Genomic DNA, 27,346 nt, shown 5'->3' on the forward strand with positions numbered 1-27,346 from the left:
AATGGAGTGAAGTAAATAATAATCACAGGTTTACAATAATTGTTTAGCTTAAAATCTGTGTTTAGGCAATAAATATTTACGTGCTTTTCTTGTAGGTATTGCACTTTTATTCTCTATAAATATTCAGTGAATTTCTTTTAAAACTATCAAACTCCCATTTAACTTGTGTCAAAGGAAAGGAGGAGATTTTTTTGCACAGAACTGAAAGTATAATGGTACAAGGTCAAACCCAATGGGGACAGGAGCCATCAAGGAGAGAGAATTCCAGGGAGAAAGAATTTCCATGTGGAAAAAGAATTGCCAGAGAGTTCCTGCTGTAACTCTATAAGATTCCGTGTTCTCTTTTCCTAACAGAAGCCAATGCATTATATGAAGACATTAGCAGGACTTTTTTACAGGCAGCTTTAAGAAAAACAAAACTACTAAGACAAGTATAAGACAGAACAGCCTTGTGCACTGGAAATCACTAAAGCAGAGGTTGAGAACTAGAAAGCTGGGGTTAACTCAGGCACAATGAGGTTTTTTATGTCCACAAAATGTTTATGGCAAATTTCAGATAGGATGCCAACAAGTAAAAATCAGAAAGCTCACGTAAAATCTGTGATTTCCAGCTTTCTTTAAAAATTAGAAGACTGGACAACACTGGGCCCCTGCATGTTCACCTTGCAACAATCAGCTGGACCAGGAAATTTGCTAAACCCTTTAGACACCCTCAGCTTACCACAGTCCAGCACCTTCAGTCCCTGTGGCACCCTCTGGCCCGTTTCATTTATTTTGAGTACTTAATAGCCCCTGAAGGCATCTGAACTAGTGAGCTCAGCTCCAAAGGAGAAGTGAAAAATGGTCATTATATACATGGCAACCAGGAATAAGGGGTGGCACACCATTTGAAGACCAGCAAAGACAGATGTTCATAGTCCTTTGCCCATTTTGTACACTAGATATCACAAATGGAGCAGACCCGATGTCAGTCTATTTTGCCTTTTCCTTGTGCTGAATTATCATATAAGACTTATTTCTTCTCATTTATTAATTCCAAAAGACTATTTAATGTATATAGTGACTAGAAGAGGAAGTCTCAATTAGAGACTTACCTCTCCCGGTTGTAATAGGTTAAACAGGTTGCTTTTGAATGAACAATGCCTCAGTTTACTCACTCATAAAATGAAAGGGTTCAGCTAGCATAATCATTCTGATCATTTCAGTTGGCCTCTCCCCATCTATACCACCTCTACTTATCTAGAATCCACTCAGCCCTCCAGAGATATTTGAGTCCAACCGCCTCTACAAAACCTGTCCAGACTTCTTTTTCTTATATTTTTGAGCTAATCACCACTAATCCCCCAAACTAGCATTTTCTAGTTCTCTAACTGCTCTGCTTAGAGTCCTTTGGTTCATTTGCCATAATCCTACAGAACATTCCTTTAAATAAGAGACTACACAGTTTAATTTTAAAATCCACAGCATTTTACACTTAATTGGCATTCAATAATTGTTATTTACTCTGAATGATACAAAAAATATCTCTAAACTGTAAAACTTCCCAAAGAGCAACTTTCATCAGATCCCTCCACACGAATTACCCGCATGAGCATCACAACTTGCTCCTCTGATTCAGGTGGGCCTGAGGTGTACTATGTAATGAAGACATGCACTACTAGAGGACTGTACTACTTTGCACCTGATCATTGCTTCCTTCCTCAGCTGAAAAGCTCAAAAGAGGAAAGCTATAAACAAACAATAACTCACTATAATAAGATATCGCCCAGTGAAAGATTATGTTACCCACTGAAATAGGACCTGAGAAATTTTCCCACCACAATTAAGAAAATCAACTACTACTAAGGTGCTGATCATACATAAAGTCATATTTTTCCCAAAAAGGGCAGTGACAAACCATCCTTGATCCTATCCCATTCCTTGGGTGTCATCACAAGGCCTGAGTAACAGACCAACGTGACATGTGGGCAGGGATTTACCCACTTTCACCAGAAAAGTAATGAGATATAGCTTCTGCTTGTTCTGGTCAGATGCCTCCTCCCCCCCCCCCCCCCCCCCACACACACACCAAAATAATTAGGGTCTTAGCTATGCGGTCAGTCCTTCTCTATTAAAGTAGAGCAAACATGAGGAAAGAATAATTCAAGGAAGACATTTTTTGTGACTACTGTTGGGCCGGCGGGATCGAGGGGGACCGGGGGAGGGGGGCACCAACAATATGGCGGCGGACCCTCCATCTTGTCACCCCCGCCTCAGGACTTTCCCGCCACCAGCAGACCCCCGAGGACATGTCATCATGGGACAACGGGAGCTAGCAGGAGACGGAACCGCACCTTACCCAGGCCCCATATAAGGGCATGGGCAGTTATCGCCCCATACCGATTCCGCCAGTAATACGCCCCAAAACCTATCACCCCACATAGACACAACCCCTTACCCTCCCTTATAAAGCCCGCATTTAGGGCGGGGGGGATTAGGGTGGGGATGGGCCTCAGCGCTTTAGCGCCGCCTTCGGCCCAGGGCCTGATCCTGGAGCCCCAGAATCGAGTCCTGCATCCGGCCCCATGCATGGGGCCTGCCTCTCTGTGTCTCTCATGAATAAATAAAAAAATTAAAAAATCTTTAAAAATAAATATAAAGCCCGATTCCCCTGTCTCACCCCCTTGCGGCCCCCGTACCTCACCGGACAGCGCGTCCATTAAAAGCCTGCCTCCCGCAGGGCAGCCAGGTGGCTGGGGGGGTTGGCGCCGCCTTCAGCCCAGGGCGTGACCTGGAGTCCGGGGATCCAGGCCCACGTCGGGCTCCCTGCATGGAGCCTGCTTCTCCCTCTGCCTGTGTGTGTCTCTGCCTCTGTGTCTCTCATAAATAAATAAAACGTTAAAAAAAAAAAAAAAAAAAAAGCCTGCCTCCACCGACTTTTGCCTGGCCTATTTCTTTTCTTTTTTTTTCTTTTTTTTCTTTTTTTTTGGCCTGTCTATTTCATTTCACTACCAACCCGATCAAACCTGACAATTAACCTTAATTTCTTTAGTCAATGCATTTAAGGTAATTTACACTCTAGTCAACGGAATTGACACGTGTTAATCACGTCTTAACAGCTAGCAAATTCCAGTGGATGCAAATTGTTAACTTAAAAAAAAATGGTCTCCTGTGATGTAACCAGCAGCTAATACAGATGTTTCCACTTACCCCATACTCGGTGGACGGAGAATTAGTTCTATAATTCCTATTACACACATTCGATGCTCACGGGGCAGAATCAAGAGGCGGTGTATCTGTAGGATGGGGAAGGGATTGATTGGGGGGGGGGTGAGGGGGGGATGAATCGTTAAAAAAAAAAAACAACTCCCACTTGGATCTTTGGGGAAAATCTCAGCCCTACCCAATTTAAAAGGATGGGCACTACTGCTTAAAAGCCTTTCCATTTTTCTAGGGAATCCCTATAAAACGCATCAAGGGTTTCAATCTGGGGGAAACAAATTTTTTTTGTTTTTTTTTTTTTTTTTTTTTTTTACATACTGCCTTGTAAGGGTTTCGATCCTTCCAATGCTTTCTTTCTCCCTGGTGTTCTGCATCACCTGGTTAATTCGTCCTCCCCGACAGGAAGCCTGTCTGGCCACGCAAGCACCGCCTGAAGGGGGCTCCCGACGAGGCTCGGGGCTTAGCCACGCCTGCCCGGCCCGCACGCCCTCGCCCCCTCCGCGGAGCCTCGGAGCTGGGCCTTCCCACATCCATGTAAAGCGAAGTGAGCAGAGCTCAAGCAGAAACCGAAGAACGACAGGTGTCGACGTTTCTCTGAATTTAGGTCAATCCCAGTTCTACTCTCAAATGGTCCTCGGAAGGGATCATACTCCACACATCCCATAAAAAGACCCAACTCTGGCCCTGGGGCGAGCCCCGGAGCGACGGGATTTGTCCCTCTGGGGTCAGAGCCGGGCACACAGTGGGAAAGACCTAGAAGTTCCCTTTTTCCATCGCGCCGTGCCCGGCACAGCAAAGGCACGTACGCCTTGGGTGCTGTACCTCGGGGGCTCCCCGTGTTCCAGCGCAGCCCCCAAAGCCTAGGGGCGGCTCGCTAATTTCAAGGTTCGGGTGAGACGCCCAAGAAGGGCGTGCTCCCCAATGTCACCGGCCCTCCAACACTAAACGGAGTTTGGAGAAGATGCTCTACCAGGGACTCCGCCTACCTCGCCCTGCCTCACACGCACACACCAAGCTCCACAAGCGTCCGCGACCGTCGGGGGACGAAGGGCTTACTTGGTCACACTCTGGGGGTGGGGGTGGGGGTGGGGTGGAGGGTGGGGGTGTCCTCCTCTCCAGGCGCCAGCGGGGCAGGAAGACTCCCCTACTCCCCCGGGTCTCCACTACTCTCCCCCCAGCGGGCGGGGCTCCGAGTCCAGGTTACCAGGCCAGGCCACCTGGACACCCAATTAGCCGGGGAGCCCCCGGGCCAGCCTGGCCAATCGCGGCCCGCGAGCCCAGACGACCACGCGTGACGTCAGATGTGATTAAGTTGGCGCGTCACCTCGACGTCAGCCTCTCTCACCTCGGACGTCCCGTCCCGGGAGCGAAACTCCGGCGACTTTGGGCCCCGCCCCCGGGAGGGTGGAGGGCGGCCAATGAAGGCGGTCCCGAGGGGGAGCGCGGCCAATGGGACGGGCCCGGGGGCGGGGCCAGCGCCCGGGGGCGGGGCCGGCGGCGGCGGTGGCAGCCCGAGGTCTGGCTGCGCGCAGTATATGATAGTACGTCAGCAGCGGGATGGCCGTAGCTGTGGCGGCGGCTGCAGAAGCCCAGGCAGCCGCGGCCGCAGTGGAGGCTGAAGCCCGAGCGGCGTCGGCGCCGGCACCCCGGGGAGTTTAAGATGGCGGCGGGGGGGGCGGCGGGCCTGCGGGAGGAGCAGCGCTACGGGCTGTCGTGCGGGCGGCTGGGACAGGACAACATCACGGTGCTGCATGTGAAGCTCACCGAGACGGCGATCCGCGCGCTGGAGACCTACCAGGGCCGCAAGGTGAGCGGGCCGGCCGGGGCGCCCGCGCCTCCCGGGGCTCGGGGCCGCCGAGCCGTGGCTCCCGGCGCTCCCGGCGCTCCCGGCGGCGGCGGCGAGGCCGGCGGGGCAGGGCCGGGCAGGGCCGGGCAGGGTCGCTGACGCCGCCGTCCCGGGCCGGCCGGGCGCCGGGGCGTCGGGAGGCGAGCGGGCGGGCGGGCGGCCCCTGGCGGCAGGGCCGAGGCAGCCGCAGCCCTGGCCGGGCCGCGCCGCCGCTGCGGGACTTTCCGACGGCGCCCGCGGGTTTCCTGGCGCTGCGCGTCCCGGGGCGGGAGGGGAGCCCTCGAGAGCCGGCGGAGATGACTCCGCGCTCTGGGACGGAGGGGGGAGCGGGGCGGGCGCTGCGCCGGCCGCGAGCTGCCCGGGGGCCCCGCAGCCCCGCGCGCGGAGGCGGGACGCACCTTGCGCTCCAAGGACTTGGGGCCGCAGGTACAGCGCCGGGCGGGGGGCACGCCTTGTACCCGCAGAAACTCGGGGACCCCGGAGAGGGACCAGCACCGTGCCCCGGAGAACCACACACACACACCCCGCGCTCCCCCCGGGAGCGACACAAAGGTCCGCGGAGGCTCCTCGGACCCAGACACCGGCTGTGTCTCGGGCTCGCGCCCGCCCGGCGCGACGGATGAGGACGCGGGGCGGGGGGGAGGGGATGGGTCCGCGGCGTGCGGGGCAGAGCCCCGGGTCTCGGCCCCCCGTGCACCCCGCGCTCGGGAGAGCCCCCCGCGTACGCCTAACACGGCTCCAGGACGGCTGGGGCTCCTAGAGACGCACGCGGGCCGCCGCCGCCGGAGGACAAGCCGTAGAAACGCGTCTTCTCGTTGGGGGAGGGAAAAAAAATCATGGCATTTAACAAGCGGCGGAGGAGGGTAGGGAGAGACCCGAGAAGACACGCCACGACCCAGTGTGCCTGGGGAAGCCGCTTACGGACAGGAAGCGTATGGATGTATAAAGCGGAGGGATAGAGACCCGCCGAGAGATCGGTAACGCTTACAACTGAGAGGAGGGAGGAAAAAAGCAAAAAACAAAGCAAGACAAAACAAAAAAACAAAAGCCACCCCACGGGGCACACTGACAGTCCAGTCCATACGAGACAACATGCTTCAGTTAACTGAAACAGGCACAGAGGGACACCCGGACGCAGACTCACATAGTTATTCAGATAAAAAGTGGAGAACGGAATTAACATCTGTTGAGCTCCCACTAGTGCCAGGTACTTTAAATGCATAGAAGGAAGACGGCTTTGGAAGCAGAGCTGCCAGAGAGGTGTGAAACCTGGTGGTTTTCAGTGGGAGCTTGTGAAGCTGGGTGAAGGGAGACTCCTCTTGCGAGAGGCCCCCTGCGCGCAGAGGGAGGCACATGGACTCCTGAGGGTGTAAGGTGTACATACAAGAGGCGCGCAGAGGTGGACTTGCTCAGGAGGGCACTCAGAGAATTGAGTGGGCACGTATGTTATCCACCAGAAAAGTGGAAGGTGGAAAACACTCAGACTTGGGGGGAGAGGGAGGCGTTCGTGCACAGGGGCGGGGGGAAGTACCTTCAGACGCACTGAGAAATCCAGGCAAGAAGCCTCATTTGGGGCTGGGGAGTGCGTGTGCACCCGCTAATAGGAACGCAAGGAAACAGAAATACAAAACTGCGTGTAGGGGATCCCTGGGTGGCGCAGCGGTTTGGCGCCTGCCTTTGGCCCAGGGCACGATCCTGGAGACCCGGGATTGAATCCCACGTCGGGGTCCCGGATATGGAGCCTGCTTCTCCCTCTGCCTGTGTCTCTGCCTCTCTCTCTCTCTCTCCCCGTGTGTGACTATCATAAATAAATTAAAAAAAAAAAAAAAAAACTGCGTATGTCAGTAACTGCTCCCAGACAGGTACACCTGCCGGGGAGAGATCAGGACCAGCATGGAGTGGGAGGCCCATATGGGGAGGCCAGATAGGCAAGCAGAAGGACAGATGCAGACAATGGAGAGAAACTCAGCCCTGCGAGATGGAGAGATAAGCTTGCCAGTTCCAAAGGGAGGGCGTGGGAAGGAATGACACTGGGAAGAAGGTAGGTCAGGGTTGTGAAGAGAAAAACACACAGGCTGAAGAGGAAGAAGCCAGCAGGAGAAGGCCAACTTTCAGTCAGAGACCGACAGACACATGGAGCGTAGGGAGATTCATCTCTGGGGACAGTAGGTCACCAACCACCTTGAGAGGACGAAAGGCAAACTGTACAATTGATTACAGCAAAATTGACAGACGCTCTACACTTGGCAGGGAAGAGGTCGGTGAGGAGACCCATAATGGGAAGGGATGGTGCCGGTGGAAAGTGAGGTGCCAGGAGCATCCAGTGCTCAATAATCCAGGCTGAGGCCCACAAAGGAGATAATTGTTTTTCTACCTTCGTATCTGCCTTCTACATTTTAGTGCGATATGCTTGGGATTAAGGTTAAAATACTTTGACTCCAAAAGTCCTCACGTTTATATGCCAGTACCTTCCAAGAAACAGGAGATCAAAAATTCTCTCTCAACCCACCATTTAGTTCTTGATTCTTTTTCTTTTTACTTTTTATAGTCAAAGGTACTGAAGTCAGTGGGTTTTGGGGTTTGTTTTGTTGGGGTTTTTTTTGTTTTTGTTTTTGTTTTTGTTTTTTTTTTGGTCCTAACTACCTCTTTGCCGATTAATGTCATTACTATATTTTTCCATCTCTCTGCATGCAAATTAACGAGTCTGGTCACTGCGTATTGAAGCAGAGAAGAGAAAGGGAGAAGACTTTTCCAAGTCCTTCCACCTTTCTGAGGGCGGAGCCAGGTAGACAGAGTTAGTCCTGGCATTCCTTTTCTCCTGAAAAGCTGGTGTCAGAAGCAGTGACAATAAAAAGAAGAGAAAGAAGAAATAAACCGACTGGGCCTTTGCAATTGGACACTGCTTTGTTTCTGACTTAACCAGCTTCTGACCACAGGCCTCACTGTCATTTCAGCTACAAAATACTTTTTTTAAGGGTCTTGGAAAAGTGGGAATTGGGGTGAGAATATTAATCCCAGGTGGTTGAGAAGTGGGAAGAGGCTGTAGGAAAAGAAATGAGGGACCTTTCAGGGGACTGCAATGTTCATACTTACTCTAGTGTGTTCAGCTAAGTCTCCTACAGATGTGTTCTCCGTGACCTTTCAGGCCAGACTAGGGCTCTCCCATCATGGAATTGCTAGCAGTAAGCATCTGGCTAAGCTTTTATCTTCCAATAGGAAGATAACTTACTTGGTTTTTTTTATACCTTACGCTCTTATCAGAAGTAGGACCCAGGACTTGAAATTGTAGCAGCTGTTTAGAAATACATTGGCACATATTGGCCAAATGGGAAGAAGTTTCTGGTGGTCAAGCCTATTCCCTCTTGAGGAAAAATGGCTTTATTTTTTTTTTATTTTTTTATTTTTTGGGCCTTAATATTCATAGAAAACTGTCCCCACCATTCCTGTGCTCAGATAGGAAGGTTGATGCTTGACAGGTGGCCTTCAACTGACTTTGGCCTGTACAAAGTTATGACTATTATTCCTCATATTTGGATGACTTTCTAAGAGCCAGAAATTTCAAGTTTCCTAAATTATGCATCAGAAAGTTATTTTTACTCAGATTACTTTGCCCACTAGATTTACTCTTCTAAATTAATCCGCTTGACCTAAGATTTCAGGGAGGTAAATTCGGGGATTTTAGTAAACTACGATTTAAGCAGAATGCAAAAGTTCTTTAGATATAATTAATTAACTAGTATAATTAATTTAACTAGTATATGAGGTTATTATGGTACAACAGAATCTTCAATTGGAAACAATTCCTCACTGTTTCAAAAGACAATCAAATCTAATTGACCATCATTATTCAAGTTTTCTATTTTTAGAGAAATGAAAAATGCTATCTTGAGAATCTTTCAACACAGGGATTAGGGGTAGGGGAGAGAGGAGAAATTGTGAGTCCAAGAATGGGAGTTAGAATTGGAGTAAGTATCTCCTAAAAGTTGTTTTCCACTCAATATGAATGCGGAAACAGTTTCAAATTGATCGTATATTAAAAAGTGTCAAATGGAAAGTAAATTTAGGCATAATAATACAGATACCTAGGATATATTGCAAAGCTACTTTTTTTTTTTTTGAACTGTAGACAGGTTATTTTAAATGAGAGGAAAGTTGCTAAATAAAGTTACAAATTACAACTTTATATTCATCCTAAATTGATGTTTGTGATTGCGTGGTCTGTATAAGCGCTGCATACTTTAAGTGAATATATATTACTGTAATTACATATTTCTTCCAAATGTATCCTAAAACTGTATTTAAAATTAAAGCTCTTGATTCTACAATATATTTTAGCTAATTCAGTAATGTGTAGCTGGCTTATTCTGACGTTTATAGTAAGAAAAAATATCAAACTGTTATCAAATTCTGTCGTTGCTGAGCCTGTCAAATTATTTTTTTTTTAATATTTAGTCTGTTTCGAAGATGGTGGCTCAAATAATATCATCATGTTTACCTATTACATAAAAACCCTTGCATAGGTGTGTTTGGCAGGGACTTTACATTCCCCATGCCTAAAATCAGAAAGCGGATGTGTTTAAGAAGGTGTCTGTTATATTCTCTTGGCAACTCTAATTATTGGCTTTAAATGAATTTTCCTTCTTTGATAAGTGTCTTCTAGGAAAATTATAGTGTTTTGAAATTTTGTACAAATACACTTACATTTAATTTTGCATGAAAAACTCTCAGTATTGCCCGATACTGTTATTTCCAATCAAAGCATAAACCTCCAAAGTTACTGCCCTTCACAATAGCTCCGTTTGTATGTTACTTGATCTTTCAAAATCACTGATTCCACAAATCATGAGGCAGGTGATTTCCTCTTAACTGGTCTTTCTACCAGGTGAACTTTTTAGCATTTGATTTTATATTTATGGTTTAAGGCATAGAAAAGATTCCTACCTTAAACTTTTTTCTCATCTCCCATTTTTCTGCCTGTCCTCAAACAATTTTGAGTGTGTATGTGTTCAATAATCTGCATTATAAATATAGAAGACCCTGTTCTTAAGGCATTACTTGAGGATCCAGACCTGCCAGCACAGAATTGTCACTGCCATAGGACATGTTTATTAACCAAAACAAAGAGGCTTGCATCATCACATTGTTTTTCTTGCACTTTTTAATTGTTGCCAGGTTTAAGTTTAAAACATTAATCTTACTGACTTCTACCTTAGACCCATCTTCAGGCTGAACTTGATTTTACATGCTTTTTATTGAGTAAAGTCAAATTTGTACCTCGTGTTGCAGTTAAGTGTTTGGAATTTTTATTCAAATGATCAGGTGCTCAGTGCAAAGAAGAGTGCTCCTCCCAGAGAAAAGCAGTAGCCAGATTGCCTAAAAAGATAGACAGGGAACTTTGGCACCCGAATTGGAAGGAGAAAGAAAGAACATATGTGAAGGATTGGAACATGTTCAAGAAAAGAGTTTAAAAGGAAAGGGGCGTATAATTCTTGGAATGATTTACAGGAAAGCTTATGGAAGACAATCACCAGATCCAGCCTTTCCATTTGCTCCATTTGCACTTGTAAAAAAAAAAAAAAAAAAAAAATTCATGAAGGCAGTGCTTACTAGGTAAGTTGTGATAAAGCCAACAGAGGAAAATTAGAATTTCAGCTGAACCAATCCTGGGTCATTTTTAACAATTTGCAGTGACCACAGAGAGGCTCAGGAGCCTGGCACCAGAGTCCAGGTCAGGTATTTGCCCACTGGGCCAAATGTATTTGGAGTATTTGAAAAGATGTCCCTGAAATGTGATGATCTGGGCATTTGTACATTTAAGATCAGCTAAGTTTTAGAATAAAGAAAACGATGTGTATATTACCCCACATTTGACTGTCTTGCATATCTCAGTTCCATACTACATTTTCCATGACTTAATGCAAAAATGTAGAAAAGCAGGTCTGGAGTAGAATATGGTAATTAATAGCCATATTTCCAGAGCCAAATTGAAACTGAAAAAAAAAAAAAAAAGACATAACTCAGCTCAAATTTACCAAGGAAAATTGCTTTCTTTTCTTTTGCTCTCACCCTCTCTTTCTTCCTACCTATTTATAATTTCTGTCATGGCATTATAGCCTTTGAGAGCCCTGTTAAATATTTAGGAAAAACGAGTTTAAGAGCCTTCACTAATACTTTGCCAACAAAAGCCAAATCTAGCATTTCCGTGGCTGGCAGTTTAATATAGGCTATAAGAAGAGAGAATCTTATAATTAATTAGGCTGCCTGCTCCTTAAAATTCATGAGTCAAATTAGCACCCGGAATTGAACTCTATAGTCAGAGCATTTGGCTGCTGGTTTTATAGTAACTAGTTAGACAAATGGTATAAATGTCCTTTCTTATTGGGGATCCTATATATTATTGGTCTAAAAAGCATCCTCAGGTCTTAAAGGATATTTGCAAGATTTTAGCAGGCAAGGACTAGGTGGGGGACTACAATTCCAGCAGAGGGAAGGACAGCGTTAGAAAAGTTACAGCAGGAAAAAAAAGACAAGTTACAGCAGGGTCTGAGGAATTCCAAGGAATACCATATTCTACTTAACCTGAAGTTAATATAGGAGAAAAATATAGTTGAATTTAAGAGAGGAAAGGGAAATTACAGAAGGTTAAATTTTATTCTGTCAACACTGGGAAGACACTGAATAGAAATATAAAGAGATTTGAGCTGTATTTTAGGATTATCCTGGCCTCAGTGTTGCATGATAAATAGAACATGAATCTGGAAGGAAGTAGACAAGTTAGGATGAAGTATGTACTCCAGGCCAGAGTAAACTAGGATGCTTATGGAAGACATTAGAGATGAATACAGTCTCTAGACTTTAACAGGTTTTAAAGGAGTAAGATTGAATTGAGATTTCTAGCCCTCAGGACTACAGGTATTCTTGGTAGAAAAAGGGGAAATCAGAAGTAGTTGGGAGAGTGGGGTGGGCACAGAGAAGATGAGTACCATTTTAGTAAATGTTTAATCTTTTGTTTGGTGACCAAGAGACTTAGATTTGATTAGGTGTTTTATATTTAAGAAGTATATTCGGGAGTCTGACACTAGACTAGAACAGTGCTAAATTGTTCACATATCCTATAAACTTTGACATTTGAATGAAAATTTGGGGGATTGGTGATATTTGGGAGGAAGCTGAAATTATTAAGTGGGAGAAATTTTTGGTTTTGAGCAGAGATTTTTTTGTTTATATTTTCATAGATTTTATTTAATAACCTCTATAAATTGCACTTAAGACCATCATCAAGCACAGATAATGTGAAAATATAATTTGATTATAACATGAAGATCAGACCTGTGTTTTCTGTCCCTAGTGACTAGAAACATTAAGTAACACTGTATAAAGTACCTGAATTTACATTTCCAACATCATTTTGAAATTATTTTGGAGGCCTTAAAGGAGGCAATGTGTTCACTTCCACTTTACCTCCATTTCTGTTTTGGTGTTTTGATTCTCTTTTTTGTTGTTAGTTTCACTGGGAAAAATTAAACAAAAAAATAATGTGACCTCATAAAGCTTTGGTTATACATATACATTTTAATGGACTAGGTATGGTTGCATGGTCCTTGGAGATAATCTTGTCTAGAAGAATTTCCACTTATTCAAAGGTGAAGCCAGGCTTAAATTTACTGATAAGATTCACTGAGATGTTTAAGGATCTAGATATGCTTACCTAGAAACTTAAGTGTTGGCATGTTTAAAAATAACTTAGTATCATTGCTTTTGATTTCCATTATCAGAAATCATGATGCCTCAGAACCAGAAAACATATACATGTAGTAGAAACTCAATTGAGTATCTTAAGATTTTTTTTTTAAGATTAAGAGGTAAGAGTCAGAATTATAACTGCCAAATATTCATTTATTCATTTAGCAAACACTTAGTAATTTTCTGGCACGTGCCAGGCATAGAACTATGCACTAGAGATAAAAAGCTGAGTAAGTCCTAGATGGTCCCTGCCATCAAGAAAGTACTTGTGCTTTAATACAAACAGGCAGATCTGTGAACAAATAATTGCAGTAAAGTCTTCGTTCAAGGGTACACCTAAAGAGAGAAGGATTATGTTTTAAGGATGTGTTTGAAAAGCAGTGTCTACTTCTTTACCTCCCATCCTCTGCTCAATTCACTCTAGGTTGTCTCTGTCACACCTCTTGAGATTGCACCTGACTAGGTCCCTTCATTGGTCCTCTCTCTGTTCCTCCCTTACCTGACCTCAGCAGCATTCCAATCTGTTAACCACTCCTTCCTGTTACGGAAACAGTTGGCTGATTTTCTTCCTACGTCTCTGCCCATTCTTTTTCAGTCTCCTCTGCTGACCATCCTCTTTTTTTGACTGGTCTTTGAATGTTGGAGATCCCAGCTCCCTTCTCTAGCTAATCATTCTCTCCAGGTGAACTCATTTAGTTTTATGGATTTAAATGTCATCTATATGTTAATGACTTCCAAATAATTGATCTCCAGCTCTGACCTTCCTCTAGCTCCTGGCACTTTTTTTTCCAACACTTCATCATCTCATCAAAGTTTAACAGGCATCTCAGTCTTAACAAATCCAAACACAGTTCTTGATTTCACTCCTTAAACCTACATCTTCAGAAGTGTTCCCCATCTCAGTAATTGGCAGCACCTGTGTCACCAGTTGCGTAGTAATTGGCTAGTAATTCTTGATTTGTCTCCTAATTTCTTGACTTACTGATCTATCAACAAGTCCTGTGAATCTCCAAATATCCAAAATCTAACCCCATCCTTCACAAATATTTCAGTCCCAGCCACCATTCTTTCTCAAGGACTTCCATGGACTTGCAACTAGCCTCCAAACTTCCATTCTTAACCGCATAGTGCGTGCTCTACACAGCAGCCAGTGATCTTTTTAAAACATTAGGTATGATCATGCAGGTTCCTGGTTTTGAGCCTTCTTATGGCTCTGTTTGTTAAAAAAAAAAAAAAAAGATTGTATTTATTTATTTATTTATTCATGAGAGACACGGGGTGTGGGGGGGGGGCGGGGGTAGAGAGAGACACAGGCAGAGGGAGAAGCAGGCTCCATGCAGTGGAGCCTGATGTGGGACCGGATCCTGAGACTACGGATCACGCCCTGAGCCTGGGGCAGGTGCTCAACCGCTGAGCCACCCAGGCGTCCCTGTAAAAATGTTTTAGATGGTTTATTTTATAAATTTCTTTACTTTAAAGATAAATCTTCCATTCCAAGTTCCTTTTACTGTTTCTCCTTGTGTTCTAGAGATCATGATCCCAAGAAAGAACTCTTCATTTGCATTTATAGTCAGATTTGACATGTGAGCTTTTTATATAGTCACAAAGCCTACATTAAGCTTTGTCAGAAAAGAAAAAAAAAGATGGGATATTAGGCTTCAAGTATTGTTGTTTTAACAAGCCTGGGTCGCAGCAACTAAAATAAATAAATATATATATTTTTGCCTCATCAGATAGCTACAGTTTTTCAGAAGCTATCATTTAAAACAAGGATTATATTAAATAAATCAGATTTTAACCTTTTCTCACTACTGTTTTGGGAATCCTTTTATATTTCATTCTTTTCTGTGTACTCTATGACTCAAGAGACTAGGAGTCTTTTCTATGCTACAATGACTAGAAAGACATTATTCTTTATTGCACATTCACTTTAATCTGGTTCTTCCAAATTTGTAGAGAAGTTTCTCATATGTGAGGTTGGATTGACTAATGAAGCAAAGTACTAGATTTTGTGAAGCCTAGTGACTCTTTTTTGGCATTTAATAAAATATTGAGGCAAAGAAGGAGATACTGTTTAAGGTAGCTTTGATTATCATTTATCAGTAACTTTTGCATGCATGCTATCATTCTAAACATTACTTTAGAATGTAGCTAGCTTTTGACTAGGGCTAAATATATTTGATTTCTCTAGGAGCAAGTGTCTGATTTCCTGCACTATTTTCTGCTTTTGCTCCAGTTTATTTTCTGCCTCTTCTCTCCCTACCTAGATAGGTTTTAATTACACTGGTTAAAATATAATTATTAAGTGGTCTTTGGTTTCTCTATCAGGTTAAGTTTTTAAAAACAATAAAATGACTTTCTAAATTAGAAAAAAAAAACACAACCACAAGTTCTTAAAATCTTTAAAGAAAGACGATTTTTATACAAATTGTATCCCAAGGAAACTCATAAATACTTTTTATTATTTGTGTAAGTGACAACAAATTCAAGTACCTGATAGTATCCTTAAACTGTAGTGCAAAACAAAAAAAGCTGTCAGTGCTTATCAGTTCTTATGAATTCTTAATTTTCTAACTTTCAGATGTTTCACATTTTCTATAACCATTGTTAAAAGAGTGGCAGGAGAGGCTAGCTTTGTAAAGTGGTGGTTAAGACCACGTTTCTTAAAAAAAAAAAATAAAACAAAAAACAAAAACACCACATTTCTTAAATTGAGACTGGGTTTGAATCCCAGGCTACTTACTAGCTGTATAACCTTTGGTAATTCCTGGGGCTTAGCAGAGAATTGAAATCACAAAGGTGATCTCAGAATTCCTGGAGGTGATAGTAAGAATGATTATAGTGCCTGACATGTTTTAAGCATTCAGTAAATAGTAACTAAGTAGTGAGAAGCAATTCCACTTAAAGCAGTCTCTTGACCCATTACCATTTCTAGAAAGTTTTCTGGGTTTTGGCAAAGTTCCAAAATTATATTTGACTTTGGAAATTTTTTTTGCGCTATCTTGATCATGACTTAAAATGCAACTTAGGCATTCAGATAAATACTAACTACTTAATAAATGCCTATTGATTGATTAAATAATTGAAGTTAACTTTGAGTTGAGTCAGAGTTCCATGATGGGCTCAGAAGAAAAGCTAAAGATGTATCAAGTATGTATCTAATCTGAGGGAATGAAGTTAGATCTCTATAATGTGTTTCTTAAGAGACTCTTTTCTAGGCCCAGAATGCTATTTGTTATGTTTGTATATTCATAAAACCAGTGGTGGTTGGTAAAGTAAAAGTAAATCATATATTTAATTTGTCTACATAGATAAGTAATATGTAAATATTCAAGAGATAGTTATAACAACTTTCATAGAATAAGTAACTTTCTTTTATTCAACCCCAGAAAACCTTAACTCTGCTCCTTCCACTATCATGTCAGAAATTATTATTACTCAGCAAAATTGAGATTACTTAGTAACATTACTTAGTAAATTACTTTTATAGTCCTGATACATTGTGAGGAATAGTTTCTGGAAATAAATGGACATAGATTTATTTGGTCATTGAGCAATTTTTGTTGCAGTAGAATTGGCTTGTAATGGCAAATGTGAAAAGTGTAATGACACTTTTGAGCATTTTAGTATTGCCCACACTTCTATGCTTAAGAATGTCATATATTTCCTAAGAGATCAGAGAGTTAATTCAAGGAACTCTAATAACAGTGAAACAACTAAGAGTTGAACAGAACCTTTTGACTACAAAACACCACCTTTATCAGGTTGTTGAAGCATTTGTCAAAAGGAGTTTCCCTAGTCAGTTTCATTCAGTCTGTGCTGTGTTTCTTGCTGGATGAAGATGCTAGATCACTATCTTACTTAGAGCTCAACTACTATTCAGTTAAACTCTAGAGTTACTTGATCTTCAAAGGAGCTATTTGGTGCAATATTTAATTAAAGCTAAAAATCAAAATTTGAAGCCTTTGTTGAAACTCATTTGTAATAGAAATGTACTTAGTAAGTCAAACATTTATTTTAAAATAGACGTCCTTATCACCTATAATTACATTATCTTTTAGAATTGAATTAAATATATATATATTATCAGTTGAGGTCATGTTTAGACTAAAGAACATTTAGACAAAGAGCTAACATGCATGAAACATTTGCTCATATTGGTATTGACTTTCAGAATTCCTGGTAGCTATCCCATTAACACAGTGGTCAGATGCATAATAAGTGATATAGAGTTCTAGCTGTCTCTTGTGCATTTTTAAAGCATTCTAGAACTAGTAACATCTTCTTGTCTAAAATTGGGATTAAAATCAATGAAGCATTGGACTTTCATGTATTTTTCTCTTCTGGGTTGTCAGATAAAGGAGTTTTTTAGTAACAGTGATCTTAGTATGTATGTCCTATTTGGCTAAGCATGCATAACTATTTCATAGAGAGGGTTTTATTACTTTTTAAATGAAGAATGGTAACACATTTATACATATTCCTTATACATGGTCCTTAAAGCAAAAAAAAAAAAAAAAGTTATTGTTTAGTTTTTATTTAATCAGAAACTGAAGCCTGGAAATTGTAATCATTTTTTGAAATTCATTTTCCTTGGAAACAAAATGCTCCCCCACTCCCCCAAAAAAGAAAAAGAAACAAAATGCCAGAATTGAATGAGCATTGAAGGACTTTTAAATGTTCAGCACTGTGAGGTAACCTGTTACAGAGGCAAGAAAGGAAAGTGTTCTGTGTTTAGGACTTCGGGGGCTGGCTTTCAAGTCCCCCTTTCAAGTCCAGCTTTCCTAATCACTAGTTTGGTGTTCCTCCACAATACCCTTTACCTGTTAGAGACTCGTTTATCTCCCTCTGAAATGGGCGATAATGATGCCTTCCTACCATCCAGGACTGGTTTTAGGAAGCTCACTAGAGACAATGGATATAAAAATGCCCTGTACATTACAAAACTATGTAAACAAAAATGATCATTTCTGTTGAGGAATCAAACAACAGAGATAGAACTGTAAGCATATTGGAAGGTTAGATTCTAAATTCAAGTCCTGAAACAAAAAAATCTGGTTAAAGTCAAAGCTACTCTTATAAGTCCCTAAACTAAAGTGAAGTGTGGTTGTATTATTTTGTCTACAACCATGAATAGTAATGTGTAAAGTATATGTATATAGTAATATGCTGCTATAAAGTAGTACAAAAAGAATATGGCCAGAATGATTTTACAATCACTTTTTTCTTTAGATGAGCATAATGTAGATAAATACTTTAAGTTAAATATGTGTTAGACTCCTCTGTGTCATAACAACTAGGAGTAAGACAACCTATGAAAATAATACACCTCCAATGTAATGGAATCCTAGACAGGCATCTGGTAAAACAGCAGCTGACAAGAGTTAATTCAAAGTGGGCATAGGTGAGAGCAAAATGGTGGTATCCATGTTTGGTTTGGCTGTGAAAGGTTTAACATTTTAAAATTTGAATCCTTTCTCAGGTGGGCATTTATTCTCCAGGTACTTGCCAGTCCTTGTTGCTTTTATATCAGTCTCTTTAACATTTACCTGCCTTAAACACATTGAGCCTTTGATTCCTGATTTTTCCAAAGGAAGGCCTACCTGAAGAAACTGATCTTAAACTTGAATGTTAAGTAAGTTATTAGTATGAATTGACAAAATAGTGTTTGAGAAGGCATACCAGCTTGAAGGAAAGAAAGGAAGTAGAAATAGAGGAAAGAGTGCCTGGCTGGCTCTGTCAGTGGAGCATGTGACTTTTGATTTGGGGGTTGTGAGTTTGAGCCCCACACTGGATGTAGAGATTACTTAAAAGTAAAATCTTAAAAAAAAAAAAAAAGGAAAATGTTTACATAACAAAAAGGGTTAACAACAGCTGAGGCACAGTTGGGAAAAAGTAGAAGATGAATTTGGTTAGTCCTGTCACGTGGACGGCTTTGGTTGGCTTTGATGGAACCCACTGCAGCCTGTGTGACATGCTGGGATGGTATCCGAGAGAGGCTCTGTTAGCTCTTTGAACAATGGGCAGTATTTGGAAGGAATTGAAGGGAGGAAGGAAGGCCTTTATCTAGGTGTTCAGTGATAGGGGCCTGAAACAGTCCAGAGGTTTTCAAAATAGAGACTAAGAGCCTAATTTGAGGGAATCTGGAGCTGACTTGCCAAAAATGATGATTCAGAGCCATGAAGCCACCTCTGCTTCATTTTTCTTTGATGCCTGATATTCAAGCTTTCAGCACATTTTATCATTCTTTCTTGAGAAAGTCAGCCTATTCCCCCATCTCCTGTTTGCTCTGGATAAAATCATACTAATTTAGGCCTTATCACTAGAGTATTTCTAAATAAAGCATCCGCTGGAGCTAATGTCTAATCCTTTTCCCTAGCCCCAATCCATCTCTTTCCCTCTTTCTTACACATGACGGAAAGAGCTGCTTTCCCTGAAACACTTCTTTCAGCAGCTCACTTTGTTATTCCAAAAATTAGAAGGCCCTCCAATTGTTGATCACGTCAAAGGCAAGACTTAAAGGCCATCCCTAAGGGGGTAATGGAGGAGATTAGGGCAGGGTTATTTCACAGGATGATAAACCTTTTGAAATCCTGAGATCTAAAATTTAAATTACTGTCCTATTTATTCTGTAGTGTATAGAAACTAAAACTGAAGACAAATTTTGAGGTCAAGGAAAGATTAGGCAGGGATCGCCAGGTCCAATTCTCATCCTTTGTGTTGTGTTTCAAGTGTGAAAGAAATCTGTACACAGACACAGACCTGCCCTTTGCTCACACAGCGTCTATTTCTGTCTCCTTGCTTTTTGGCTCAGGGCATTCCCTTTCCCTGGAGTTTGTCTTTTCAAAATTGCTTCTAAGGACCATCTTTTCCATAAGCCCTTTGGCTTTTCTAGTATTTCCTCTAACCCATAGTCTTCCTTTTGAGAATTCTTTCTGCACCTCCCAGTAGCACTTAGCCTAGTATTTAATCATTCTCACATGTTCCCCGACTAAAATGTGAACTCTGGCATGAAGGAGTAGGCCTCCATACTCTTGAATCTTCCAGAGCAGGTGGTGTAGAGCACAAGGTAAAAGAAAAGCGGCTTCGCAGAATAGGAGGATTGAGTCCTGGGTTCTGGTCCCAGCTTAGTTATTAATGGGACACATGGCCTGTGGGGGGTAGGCCTTGGCTGTATTATCTATGATTCGGAATTCTGCTAATTCTAGCATTGTGTAATGAATGGCCTAATAGAATATGGTTGGGGGAAAGGAAAAACAGGCTGTTAATTAAATTTAAAGTTGTGACCCTGGGGAGCCAAGAAGATTGAAGTACACTTGCCAGAAAAGTATGAGAGAGGTGCCATTTTGGTTGAGGGAGGGGTGGGAAAGGGAAGTATAGTGTTTGCCAGTTTTGCTGTTGTTGAGTTTCGAATGCAAAATGTCCCTAGACAGTAATAGTAATAAGTACTAGGCTGTGGAGAAAGGGAGTTGAGAAATAGAGATTCAAAGTCATCATCAAACAGGTGAAGTGAGCCTCCAAGAGGGAGTGGATCTAGAAAGAGCAAAGTGAAGGACACTAGCTTTTGAAATGAAAGGCATGGTACAAGAGCTAAGAGGACTGCGTAGAAGGAAATTGTGATAATGACAGAGAAGTGAGCAATTTGAAAATTGAGAAAAGTTAGCATTTGACCAAGAAGAATTGATGAAATTGATGAAGAATTTCAAATTCCAGTGGTGAACTTAAGACAGCTTCTGAGTTGCAGAAAGTCAGAGAGGAAATTATAACCAGCCTCAAAGGAGTTTGGAAAAAGCATTCTCATAGAGAAACATAATGGTGACTTTCTATACAGGAAATCATGACTGGGATTATGGCAGATACTTACAGCATTTCTTCTAAATACATAACTCTATGACAAAATATTAAAGTTATGAAGAGGGCAAAGCTCGTTATAAAATAAAATGTTCAAAAATTATATTCTCCTGGTGAAAATCTTGTAAGAAAACTGGTAACCTGTTTGACCCTCAGCTAGAAACTAACCTGTGGTAAAATGTGAGAATCTGGAAAACCACAGTTCATTATCAAGTACTTTAATTTTCTATTTATAGTATCCTTTTAGAGTTTTGTAAAGTTCCCCCAATTATCTCTTCCCTCCCCCTACCCTTTTAAAAACCTATTAAGAAACTAAGCAAGAATGTGTTTTAATGTGGCATTTAATTAATATGCTAATCATTTTTTTTGCCAAATTGCATCATTTTCAAAAACCTGAGTACACTTCCAAAATATACCTGTGGTTGCGTATTCAGAGAAATGTCAACAAGATGATCTTGCTCTAATTAAGGCATCTTAATATGAAAATATATAAACCTAGGTAATTACGTAATGAAAAGATATTTTCATAGACTATAGCACTGACCAGATGCACAGATTTAAAGTTTAAAAATTTAGTTCTGTGACACATTAACAAGGTTGACCTGTTTGTTTCTTATATTTCTTTTAATAGAATTTAATTCCTTTTCGACCTTCGATTCAGTTCCAAGGGCTCCAAGGGGTGAGTACTCTTGTTGATTCAGCAAGAAAATCTAATATTCTTCTTACATACTATTATATTTAATCTCTTAAAATTTATTTTAACTCGTGCCTCAATATAAGGTCACTCGTACTTTGTGAACTTCATGACTAAATGTAAATTTAGTAAATGTAAATTTGAGTTACCTTTTCCTGATTTATTTAAAAATAATTTAGATAATACTTATTGAGAGTAGTTTTCCCCCAAAATCATGAATAATGGCATTTTTTTTACCTTTTTTGAAGTAAAATATGTTACAGTATTATGAGAAATTTTTTTAACCACAGTTAAGCAACCATAAAGAATTATTTTCAGCAAGTTATAATTATGTGATTATTGTTACTATTGAACTTTTGCTGTCTGCAGACTTAATTTTTTTTATTGTACATACTAAGAAATGAAATGTATAAATAGGAGTTTTTCCAGGACACAGAATAAATATTATGTATCTTATTGCTGCATTTAAAAGCATAATAAATAATAACTCAAAATATACCTATGAATTTTGTTTATAATAAACTTTATAGGAATAGTGTCAGTATTATTTTAAAATTATTAACTATTAGAGTTTAGTATTAATAAAAAGTCTCCATCATTCCTTCCCTGAATATGCATTTCTGAATTTGTGTCTATATATTGACTGTAGTATGGAACTTTGGAATATCTGTAAATGGATTTTAGCACTCTAGAAAAAAAGACAAGCGGAAGGAGAGAGATCATATTCCTGCTAATTATGAATCTACCTTTGTAAATCTTTATTATGTCACAAAATGAAAATATTCAATGTAAATCAGTACAGTCTTTCTAAACTTTATAACTTGAAAATATTTGAAGCATCAAGAGTTTTAATTATATCATTCAATACCATCTTAAGAGTACTAGTAAATAATATTGCTAACTTGAAGGAGGTGTTTGTGTGGATGTCAGAAGACTATCTGTGTGATAGCTTTACAATTAAGTCTGTTTTTTTTTCTCCCCTAGTAACTGAGCGTTTATGAATGGGATCCTAATTACAGCAAGCATTCTTCTGCGTTTTGTTTTATGGCTTGTTAGGTAGTCCTTAGCACCTGCTGGCACTATTTTTGAGGTATTAGTTTTGGTGGTTTATTTAAGGCTTCTTAAATTTTCTCACAAAATTTAATGGCATCGGTAATCTCTGAAACAATGATCCAGAGGCAAGCTTGAGTCCATGAACCCTGGAGGGCTCCAAGGATTTTCAGTAAACGGTTATCTGAAATGAGAGGTCAAGACCTAGGAGAATAGTGAAGGTTTGAGCTGCTTTTCCCTCACTAGCAGCTGTTACCTTGTTTGGGATCTGCCTCTTCCCTTAAATCTCTGTTTTCCCAGTTAGGACACAGAGGCTAGGGAAATGCAAGAGAACATTTTACTAGGAGGCATCAGTTAGATGGAATATTGAGAAACCAACATGTACAGGCTTCAAACTCTTGATTCAGACACACGCAGCTTTTAGCAGTCTTAGAATATAGTTTTCTCCGGCACACTATTTGCCCCCTAGAGGCCCCAGGCACCATTGTAAAGCTGGCAGTTTATATTTGAGACCTTGCGTGTCCTTTTCTGGATTCTCTTACCTACCTCCCCCAGGCTTTCCTGTCTTATGTGTCCTGGCTTCCTCAGTTTATCTTTGCAAGCTCCATTCCCCCTTCTATTCCATTCCTTGCCTGGGTGTAGTTCACTGATAAAGATAACTTAGAGGTGAGTGACTGATAGGATTAAATCTTAATGGGTGTTCGAATTTTAACAGATAAGCTATTTTAACCCAAATGAATGGTTATTAGATTTTAGTAGAGTGGGGGAGGGGCAGGAGGCTGTAGACCCAGAGCGATGGAATACTTGGCCCTACCTTGCTTACTTTGCTTTCTGTCTCCTCTACCCCTCTACACCCACCCCCACCCGCAGCCCCCTTTTTATTATTCTAACTCGGAACAAAATATATGGACTCAGCATTGTTTCTGAGCCTGCAGCTGCATTCCATCCACCCTTCCCCCCCTTCTCTTTGCAGAGCTCTCACCAGCCCTTTGGGACTTAGTAAAAACAAAGAGTCATTACAGGGGAGAGAGTGGGTTGGCACAGCCCACAGGGAATACGCAGAGCCACAAATGTGAGGGTCTTCTGTACAGTGCTCCTCTGTTATTCTCGAGAGCCATGATAATTTAACATTGCCTTGCTGATTGCTTTAAAAGCCCTGAAGAAGTATGCTTACGGTTTTCCTATGTGGAAAATGTTCAGGACTTTTAAGAAGACTTTGTTTCAAATTTAGGTTTCCCACAAAAGATAGTTTTTCTTAATGAGAAATGCTAATACAGTATTTCAGGAATTTTGAGTTTTTCTGGAAAGGATTTGGCAAATCTAACAAATGTCTTTTACATCAAATGTAATCAAAAAAGGACATGAACTGTCATGATGGTGTCATATTTAGGCATATTTTAAATATAACTGAAGTACTGTTAAAATATCATTTCAAAAGTGTTAAGAGTATTTTATTTTCCTCATGCTAAGCACTGCATGGTTACTGCTGTTCCTTGTTACTAATTATAGGATTTTTCTTGCCTCAGTAATGTCTTTAGAAGGTCAGAATTTGGGTCTTGGCAGGTTAGCTTTTAAGCATATTTACTTTTATGCCTGAACATGTTCTCTTAGGTTGAAGTCTTCCTCTAAATAAATGCAGCCTGGAACATTAAACAAACTATAGCAGTATGCTGTTAATGAGTGAAACTGCTAAGAACCATTGACTACCTAGATTTTTATCATTGCAGTTAGCCTGCAGCTTTTATAGCATTAAAAAACTGTAAATTGTATCTTTCACAATCCTCACCCCTTTTCCTTAGTGGAAGACGGTGCTCAGTAAATTGAGTGATCATCGAAGGTATTTTCTAGAATCAGAAAGATTGAGAAAATACCAATGGGAGCAGTTGAATATGATTTCTAAACTCATGAATATCAGGAGCTGAATAAATGAGTGAAAAATGCCTTGTGGATTCTGAAGGGTATGGGTCAACAAATTATCCTCACAGTTCTAATCACATCATGGATGCTCATGACTAATGGTTTATTAGGATTACAAATTTCAATAGATCATTCTAATTGAACTGAAAAGGTAGCTGGTAAGAGGCACATGAGCTACAGTAACGAAGTGTTACAGTGTTGTGAGGGTTGTATTGGTAAAATGCACCTGGTTTCCAAAAGCTGTCAGGTAAGCTTTATAGAAATCATTTGTATATTTATAGAAATATAGTTCTGCCTCTTGTATTTTAACTGGATACTGAAAATGTAGCGGGTGAAATTTGCCAAAAATATGTGTTCCAGTAAAGTTTTTAAAAATACGCTCTGAGGGATCCCTGAGTGGCGCAGCGGTTTAGCGCCTGCCTTTGGCCCAGGGTGCGATCCTGGAGACCCCAGGGTCGAATCCCACGTCGGGCTCCCGGTGCATGGGGCCTGCTTCTTCTCCCTGTGCCTGTGTCTCTGCCTCTCTGGAGACCCCAGGGTCAAATCCCACGTCGGGCTCCCGGTGCATGGGGCCTGCTTCTTCTCCCTGTGCCTGTGTTTCTGCCTCTCTCTCCCTCTCTCTGTGACTATCATAAATAAATAAATAAAAATTTAAAAAAAAAAAAAAAAAAAAACGCTCTGTAAGGGCACCTGGCTGGCTCAGTGCTTAAGGGTCTGCCTTCAGCTCAGGGCGTGATCCTGGGGTCCTGGGATCGAGTCCTGCATCAGGCTGCCTGCCCAGAGCCTGCTTCTCCCTCTACCTGTGTCTCTGCCTCTCTGTGTGTGTTTCTCATGAATAAATAAATAAAATCTTAAAAAAAACACACTGTATTTTTATGTTTGTTGAAGGTTTCTTGTGTAAAGACACAATAGAGACAGAGCTGTAATTACAGTCTGTCTTCACACTACCAGGGGAAAGTTCTTCCCAGTATACTGTGCAGTTTTGAAAGAAGAGGTACTGGAAGCAACTAGACTCATTGTTTTCAAGTAATGGCAGTTTTCTACTGACCTAATTATTCTTCACAATAAATTTAAGCAGGTGCTTAATCAATGGTTGTGCTAATAGGTTTGTTGTTGTATTCGTTTCTTACTTATTGCATAAACATTCTTTTAGTCCTCACTGGTGCCAAGTACTTTGCTAAGTGCTTAGTGTGCAGATACAGGGATGTGTAAGACGTGAGTCTCGCCCTCAGGGAACTCAGAGTCTGACAAGCACACACAGACCAGTACTCAGGAAAGAATTAATAATGTAGAACTTAACCCAGAGTTCGCCACTCAGAACTTCTGTGTAAATAAGACTGTCAGGAAGGAATGAGGCTCAGGTGTGTATTTCTGATTGGTATGAATCAGCATTTTAGACCAAGATTTCAGTGCGTGCAAAATACGTCCTGGTGGTAGATAAGTAAAATCCCTGAAGGCCTATTAAAATCTGTGTACACATATACAAAAAGGTAAATCTGTGGTATCATTCAGATAAAAACTGAAATGGCAAGGTTTTCAATAGTAAATAACAGCCACCTCTGCTGGCCTTTGGTGGCCTTGCGGAGTGCACTTGCCTGCAGCCTCAGGGACTCCTGTCCAGAGAATGACTATCCCCAGAGCAGGGAGAAATAATGTTAACTTTGTCACAGTAATTGGGATTCCAGACCTCAGTATTTATGAGAATGTTGTTCCAGAATTTTCTAATTTAATTGCTTACTTCAGACTCAGCCATCCCAGAGGCTTTAGAAAATAGAACTTAGTTTGGCATATATAATTCAGAAATTATTTTTAAGAAGAAGACTGAAAATAGAAAATATTTTCTATAAGTACCGTGTAGTGTCTCCTACAAAATAGTGAGTCACACATACGTTTCCAGGAATGAACAAGGAATAACCAGCCAAACAAGTTTTAAATGTATGTCTTCCAAAAGGCACTGTGACCTTCTGAAGATTAAATCAGCATTTAACTGCTAACTTTAAAGGCTTGAATAATGCTATAAAACTCTTACAGTAGAGTCATTAACTGAAAAGAACAGAGGGTTGCATTTTTCTTTTAAGCATTCAGAAATATTTTATCAATTGCTTATTTTCCTTTGCAGGATCAGGGAAAAGATCAAGTATGAAATACTAAATTATACAGTATTTGAAATTAGTAGGCAGTTTCAACCCACCTACAGATACTTTCTGCAGACTACCCTTCTCTAACCTACTTGATACCTGGGAAGCAAAGATAACTATCCGTTTTAAACAGCAGGAGAGATAAAAATAAATCACCAACACTGCCATTCCTTCGTAGATGATATGCCTGTGCTCCAACTGCTTTCCCCTGCTGTTTTTGGTTTGGCTACCCCATTGATTTTGCCAATGGTTGTGTTTAGTCAGTCTGCTCAAAGGTTGCTGACTAACAGTTACCTTTAGACACTCAGCTCTGAATGTAATTAATACTAGAAGGATGTTAGAATTATACCTTTTTGTAATGGCAGTTCTGTTTTAATTTTTTAATATTATGGTGGTTAACATGTATATAGATAAATTTTAATATTTGCATTGAATTATGACTCTTATCCATCTATTAATATACTAAGGTATCAATACAATAGTAAATAGCCTAATTTGAAAGAAATATTTAACTTCAATATATATCCAAGATTATATTATATATAACATAATTTTATATGTCATATAATATATAACATATACTTTATATGTATAAAAGCTCATTTGGCCAGGAATATGGGCTGACATTGTAGAAACTCATTTTATCTTAAAAAATAATTGAACCATAGTTTGAAGTTTGAAGCTATTGTATATTGCCCAATCTGTCTATTTTATGCTGCCATACACTGCCCTCCTTTTCTTCAGGATAAGAACTAACAGCAGGGTTTCTAAAGAAGGAGAGCAATGGGCTAAATTCGGTGTCCGTTGTTTCACACCTTGGGTAGGTAACAGGACAGGCACCAGGGGACACGGCCCATCCCCTGTCCTGGAAGAGTACAAAAATGCCAGAGGGTGGGAGCATGACTT

At 41.1% G+C, this 27,346-nt stretch overlaps 1 protein-coding gene across 2 annotated transcripts in view; it reads left to right on the forward strand.

Annotated features, from left to right (window-relative positions):
• Positions 1–4,717: 4,717 nt before the first annotated feature.
• ELL2 (elongation factor for RNA polymerase II 2) overlaps positions 4,718–27,346 on the forward strand; it is a 72,843-nt gene continuing 50,214 nt past the window's right edge. Inside the window, exons 1-2 of one of the 2 annotated variants that reach the window (XM_025436925.3) lie at positions 4,718–5,008; positions 21,273–21,320. In XM_025436925.3, the coding sequence (XP_025292710.1) occupies positions 4,862–5,008; positions 21,273–21,320 (195 nt within the window). In that variant the 5' untranslated portion in view covers positions 4,718–4,861. The remainder of the gene's footprint in view (positions 5,009–21,272; positions 21,321–27,346) is intronic. The other variant, XM_049108197.1, reaches the window with a different exon arrangement.

This window comes from Canis lupus, chromosome 3, assembly GCF_003254725.2.
Source record: "Canis lupus dingo isolate Sandy chromosome 3, ASM325472v2, whole genome shotgun sequence".
NCBI classification, from domain to species: domain Eukaryota; kingdom Metazoa; phylum Chordata; class Mammalia; order Carnivora; family Canidae; genus Canis; species Canis lupus.